We start from the raw sequence: 6,997 nt of genomic DNA, 5'->3' as shown, positions 1-6,997 counted from the left end.
CTGGAATGTTCTGTAAAGCGAGAAATGATGAGAGAGAGAGAGAGAGAGAGAGAGAGAGAGAGAGAGAGAGAGAGAGAGGAGAGAGAGAAAAGATTTATTTTTTAAAATAGATTTGGCCTAGCATGATGGCACACACCTATAATCCCAGCATTTAGGAATCAGAAGTAAGATCAAGAGTTCAAAGTCATTCTCATCTACACTGTAAATTGAGGACAGCCCTAGGCTACATGAGATCCTGTATTTAAAACAAAGAGAAAGAGGGGCTGGAGAAACAGCTCAGCAGTTAAGAGTACTTACTACTCTTCCAGAGGACACAGGTTCAGTTCCCAGTGTCCACATGGTGGCTAATACCCATCCTTAACTCCAGTATCCAGGAAATCTAACACCCTCTTCTGGCCTCAGCAGGCATGCACATGGTATACTTACACACATGCAGGCCAAACACTCACACCTGTAAGATAAATAAAATCTTTAAGTTTTTTACATAGCGCTGACTCCATCCATTTGCATTTCTTGTCTACACTTGTTAGCTAGTCCTGACCAAAAAATAAATAAATAAAGGGAGAACAAGGTTTTGTTTTGAAATTGTACTTCTACAATGTGGCCTCAGTGTGTAGAACAGAGTGGGTAAGCACAAAGTTCTGCTAACCCTCCACAAGGAAGCCTGAACTATCAGGGGATTGCAGGTGATCAGGTGACCTTTCTCTTCTGTGTTCTGTATATTTGCACAACTAGTACGGCATGAGTAAGATCATTCCAATAGTCTGGATTCTTCTGTGCCACCATATCCTACGGGTGTATTTCCTCAGTCATAACTGTAGCTACAAGACATTTGCTCTGATTTTAAAAAAAAAAAAGACCGCACTGACCACTGAGGCTATTGAAACTTTGCCCTGGGCTTATTATTGTCATTCAAACTTCCATCAATACTTGAAAGCCTAGAAAGCATCTAAAATGATGTGAGAAATTGTTTTCTTTTACATTGCTGTGCATCCTTAGCTGAAAATGAAATAGAATTTCTACTCTAGGCACAACTATATACACCATGAGTAACAAGCTACAAGTTCTTTCAGTTCTCACTGACCAATCACAGCAGTTCATATGTAGCCACCAGGTTGGCCCCATATTCTTAAAATGCTTATTTGGCATGTATTCATCCCCCAGTAATGGAGGGTCTCTAGAGTAATGTTCACTCTGTTACTGATGCAGAACATAGTTTAGCTCTCTCCAGGACCCAGGAGCAGTTGAATCCTGCTAATGGGATCCTAGAGCTGAATACAGTCACTTATGAGCTACCATTTTCTGCCCCAAACACAGTCCATCCAATGGCATGTTCCTCTTTGTCCATCAACTGTGATTTTACAACTGTTTACAACTGTGATGGTCAGTGTTTTCAACTTGACAGACTCTAGAATCACTTGGAAGATGGGCCTTTGAGCATGCCCATGGGGCATTGTCTTAAGTTAATTGATGTTGGAAGACCCATCTTAATTGTGGTAGGACCATTCTGGGCAGGGGACTCTGGGCTGTATAAAGTGGAGAAAGTTGCTGAACACTAGCATGCATGTGTTCACTGTTCTCTGCTTCTGACTATGGATGTAGTATGATCAGTTCCTTCAAGTTCCCTCTACTTTGAGTTCCCCACCATGATGGATTGTACCTTGAACTGTGAGCTAAAATAAACTCTCCCCTAAGTTGCTTTTGTCAGAGTATTTTATCACAGCAACAGAATAAACAACTACTGTTGATACAAAAACACAACTCTCACCTCAAAGGGGATAAGAGAGTTTTGTACTGGAGCTCAATTTGAGTAACCATAGCCCATGAACACAGATTTAGGTTATCCTAAATTCCATGTTCCAGTGTGGAAGCAGTTTCATGATTTTTTATAGTAACAGAACAAAGAAAATCATAAATCAAGACTTTTAAAAATATTTTGGTGGAAACATTAGGTAGGTGGGTTGCAGCAAAGTGGGTAACCTCTGTTATAGGCCTAGGAAGCCGACAGTATGCTTAGCTTTTTGTTTGTTGGAAAAACTAGTGCTGTGTTTGTACATTCCAATGATTTGCATAATGCTCACAAAGATGCTAGATCTGGTGCAGAGGAGGTCAAGAAATGGATGTTAAGAAGGCTAATGATCCAAGATAAGTTAGCTCTGGACTTGCAGCATTCCAAATTCTCTACAATCAAAGTTTTTTCGTTGATTTGTTTTGGTTTTGCTTTGGGGGTTTTTTGAGGCAGGGTTTAGCTCCATTGGACTGGAATTTGCTATGTAGATCAGGCTGGCCTCAATCTCACAGAGATCCACCTGCCTCTGCCTCCCAAGTGCTGGGATTAAGGCGTGCGCCACCATGCCGGCTTCCCTTCTTCCCTCTTCCCTTCTATACCTCTTCCCGTCTATCCCTCCCCCAAATCTACAGCCTTGTCCTCTAACAGTATTCTCCCGTCCTTTCCTGCTGTATCATTCTACCACTTGTCACTAAGAGCAGATGTTTTTATTTCTTTTCTGGTTATTGTCTCCTTCTCCCACTGTCCTATTGCATAAGGAGGATCTTTCTGTTCCATTCCCTGTATAGCCTCAGGACCAGGAACAGCGTTCAACGTGTGTTTGTTAAGTGAATGAACAGTTCTTGAAGCTGGAGTCTGAGTGCTGTTTCCTTTAACGCCTACTTTTTGTTGTTATTTTGTCTTAGGCATGCTAAACAAGACCTGAGGACTATCCCCAGCCCTTGACTCTTGTTAACAATGATTTTCTTTGAATATTTTAACTTTTATTGATGAAATTTACTTAGTGGAGCTTTTCCCCCCATCCTGAAAATCTTTTTGTTTTAGTTACTTCCTATTGCTGTGATAAAAACACTGACTAAAAACAACTTGGGGAGCCAAAGAGTTTATTTGGCTTACAGCTCACAGTTCATCATCAAGGGAAGTCACGGCAGGAACTCAGGGAAGGGACCTGGGGCACAGACCATGGAGGTACGGTGCTTACTGGCTTGTTCCTCTGGTCGGTGCTCAAACTGCTTTCTTATACAACCCAGGACAATCTGCTCAGAGGTGGCACTGCTTACAGTGGGCTGGACCCTCCCACATCACTTAACAATCAAGAAAATGCCCCACAGACCAATACAATGAAAGAAACTCCTCAAATGAAGTTCCCTCTACCTATGTGTATCAAGTTGACAACTAAAGCGTGCGCGCGCACGCACACACACACACACACACACACACAATTTTTGAGACAGGGTCTCACTATGTAGCCATGGCTGGTCTGGAACTCTCTATGTAGACTAGGCGGGCCTTAAACTTGAAATTCTCCTTGTCTTGGCCTTCCAGGTGTTGGGGTTACCATGTGAGCCACTTTTGACCCACAGCCTTTTAATCACCAGAGCTCTTTCTTCTAGCAATGACCTGTTCTTGGACTTTGACACCATTCGTTCCCTTTTTAATTTAGCTTTTCTCTGCATGCTATATGTGTACACAAAGCACAGTGTCCATTTCTGTATATGCAGTGTGGCATCCCTTTCCATTTATTCACCTTTATGGGGTGTTTTAAAGGATTTATACTTAACGGAATTTTCGTACATGGTCACCAAATTTTCTTTTTTCCTTTCCTGGGAGCCAAACCCAGGTCCTTTAATTGAGCATACTAGGAAAGTGCTCTATATTAAGCTACATCCTTGGCCCATGCATTATCTTTTATATATGGAGAACCAGTCTGGGTCTAGTTCTCAAAGTCATGGATTGTGGGGTTAGACTGCCTGACTTCAAACTCTGCTTTAGTTGTGACCATACAAAGAGTTACTTCACCTCTCTATGACTGTATGTCTTCAGTTATTAGTGGAGATAATGATATATGCGCCATAGGATTGTGGTAACAGTTACCAGGGCTAAGATGTGTAAAACCCTTAGGCTGGTGTTGAGGCCACGGTAAGAACCATGCTGGGGCTGGTTCTTATGTGGTCTTTCTATTTGATTTCTGTGAACTCATTTTTATCCTCTTGCTTTATGAAATGATTTTATTATTTCCAGGAAGTTTTAGATGATTCTCTTAGGTCTTTTCTTTGGAGATATGATCAAAATATCTGCAAACAGTGCCAGTGCCACCTGCATTACAATACCTATATGTACATTTAAAATTTATTTTTATTCTATGTATGATTCTTATGCCTGCATGTGTATAAGTGCACCCGTGTCATGTAGTGCGCACAGAGGACAAAAGAGGGCATCAAATCCTTTGGAACTGGAGCTATGGACAGTTGTTAGCTGCCATTTGGGTGCTGGAATTCAAACCCAGGTCTACAGCTAGTGCTCTTAAGCACTAAGCCATCTCTCCAGCCCCAATATTTATATGTATTTTTAACTCACTGGCAAGACTCCATTACTGTATTCAATAGTACAAGTAGCTCCTGACGTGAGTTTAAATCTCTAGAACTCACATAAAAGCCGAACATATCATATGAGCATCTGTACTCACAGGGTGCCTGTGGGGAGATGGGCAACAAACACAGGAGGATCCCCAAAAGCTCATGGGCAGCTACCCAGGAGTACGCAGCAGAGAACAACAGAGACCCTGCTTGAAATGGAAGTAGAAGGTGAGGACTGACACCTGAGATTGTCCTCTGACCCCCACATGTGTGTCATGGCAAGTACACACCCGTATTCACACACAAAAATGCATATATACACATATGCACACACATACTGTCTCTCATACACATATGCATACACACATAATAAAGACATTCATGCCCTGTATTCGAAAGGAATTGTGGGCTGCCTGTGCCCTGGTCATTGATACTGCAGGGAGAGGATGTGGAAAGCCTTTCTCTGTGTTTGGAGGGTCTACTTCTGTCCTTGCCAAACCCTGGTGCTTTCCCACACCAAAAACAAACAAACAAACAAAAAACCACAAAAGACATTCATGTATCTTTTTCATTGCAAGAATACATGTTTAATTTTGACAGATGTCTTTTTAACATCAATGGAAACAGAAACAAAAAATTTCCCCTACAAGACACCTCCCTAAACTCAGCAATATGCTTCATTACGCCATTAGATGTCCTGATACTCTACATCTGGCTGCAGCACCCGAGTCGGAGTGTGCTACCAATTCATAGCAGCTAGGAGGCTTGAGTCCTGTTTGACAAGACAGGTCTTTGTTTTCAGTCCTTGTGGCAATCTTCACTAGATCTTACTAGACTGACAAAACAACTTAGAAATTTTCTTCTTTGGAGGCTTGTCTCTTGAGAGGCACAGGACAACCTGCTCTTTAAGAGACTAAGAGACAGAAGAGCTTCCTCTGAAACTGTATATTCTGGTGATTGATTTATTTTTTCTTTTGGCCTTTTTGAGACAGGGTCTCTCTGTAGCCCCAGCTGACCTGAACTTGCTATGTAGTAGACCAGGCTGGCCTTGTACTCACAGAGAGTCACCTGCCTCTGCTTCCCAAGTGCTGGGATTAAAGGCCTGTGCCATCATGCCCGGTTATTCTGGTGATTTGTAAGGGGTGCACTTTTAGATTTTTTTAAAAAATTTTAACCAATAGATTTTTTATTGAATTTTTTGCACATTTCGTACAGAACAGCTCAATCTTAGTCATCTTTATACCCCCATCCCCACTGGCACCTTCCTATAGCCCCCCCTCCACTGGAGCCCATATTCTCGGTCATCCCTGTCAGGCCCACTGGGTTGTTAGTGTTCCCAGCTATCCCCCAGTGCAAGTCCGTCCACTAAGTCTAGTCAGCCTCTCTAGAGTTCCTTGTTTTAGCAAGATCAACTCTTCTTCATCTAGCAGCAATCAGTTGCCAACACTGTCAGATAAGATTAAGGTCTGCTGTTCATTTTACCAGTTCTATGCTGGGTTATTGTCTGCCTGAGTTTTTATGGGACTTATGTATGCTGGCACCATTGCTACAGAATCATGAGTGGGTTCCCAGGAGCCTGTAGGACTCTGTTTCCATATGGTCACGCACATCCTCCCTGGCTCTTACAATCTTTCTGCCCCCTCTTCCGAGAGGGTCCCTGAGCCTTGGGTGGGTGGTTTAATAATGGGATCCTGTCCAAGGACCAGCATTCAGCAGACTCTTGATCTGTACACTCTGTCCATTTGTGACTTTTGTGTTCCTGGCCCTCTGCTGCATGAGGAAGCTTCAATATTGAGAACTGAAAGATTCATTAGTGTCCTCTTCTTTATCCCTGTTCTATGTTCCATGAGCCTTAGGTGTAGAGGTTGCATTGTAGATGTGTCACTTAGGCCCGGGCAAGTCATAGACAATGTCCATGTGTAACCAGTTGTGGTACTTGGTATTAGTCTCTGAGTGGTGCAGTCTCTGAGCTTCTTTGATGAGATATTTTTCTGTAAATATAAGGATACATATTTTGCACATATTAAGAAATCGCATTAGTTTAGCGATATGACAGTCTTGGGGTTTTCTCAAAGATCTATGGCCACTCCAGCCATGTGTATTAGGTTATGTTTATATTACCACACCCTTTGAGTGGGTGTTTAGTCAAACTAGGTAGCTGTTGATTGCCCCCAAGATAAGAGTGTCACTACTGCACCAATGATGTATGCTGTGCTGGCCACTGATGTGGTTATTTGTTCTTGAAGCTGGTGTTGGATCTTCCATTGATGTTTTCCTTTGGCACCTTCATAGCTCTCTCCAAAGCTCTGAGAGCTCGCCTTTAGAGGAAGTGATTGCAGGTCAGTTGCAGCTCTATTGCTCCAAATCCTCTGTCTGAAATATGTTCTGTCTTTGGCAGTAGGTCTTACCTTCAAGTTCTAGGAGGCCCTCAAGGGCTGTGGCAATAGCTTGAGTAATTTTGGGAGTCTCTTGGACCACCCTGGCCAACAACTCAAAGGAAGGTATCTCCTGTTTTCTAAAGGTAGCACTGTTTTCTTGTTATGTAACCTTTAGTTATACACATGGACTCATGTAGAGATAATGTATGTATAATTTGTCAGTAGGTTGTTGGACTAATACAGTTCCCTCTGAT

General features: G+C 42.4%; 1 protein-coding gene and 1 non-coding gene across 3 annotated transcripts in view; both read left to right on the top strand.

Annotated features, from left to right (window-relative positions):
* Positions 1 to 6,997, top strand: part of Dcbld1 (discoidin, CUB and LCCL domain containing 1) — a 96,082-nt gene that overhangs the window by 87,042 nt on the left and 2,043 nt on the right. Inside the window, exon 12 of one of the 2 annotated variants that reach the window (XM_029564810.1) lies at positions 4,478 to 4,593. The exons of the other annotated variant lie outside the window; for it this stretch is intronic. Coding sequence (XP_029420670.1) covers positions 4,478 to 4,579 — 102 coding nt within the window. The 3' untranslated portion in view covers positions 4,580 to 4,593. The remainder of the gene's footprint in view (positions 1 to 4,477; positions 4,594 to 6,997) is intronic. 2 annotated transcript variants of the gene reach the window in all.
* LOC115070817 lies at positions 4,750 to 4,881 on the top strand. Its single transcript, XR_003849945.1, has one exon. It is a non-coding gene; the product is annotated as a small nucleolar RNA SNORA71 (small nucleolar RNA).

The sequence above is a fragment of the Nannospalax galili genome, unplaced genomic scaffold (genome assembly GCF_000622305.1).
Source record: "Nannospalax galili isolate Female #2095 unplaced genomic scaffold, S.galili_v1.0 scaffold417, whole genome shotgun sequence".
NCBI lineage: Eukaryota > Metazoa > Chordata > Mammalia > Rodentia > Spalacidae > Nannospalax > Nannospalax galili.
This window is presented reverse-complemented; position numbering and strand designations above follow the sequence as displayed.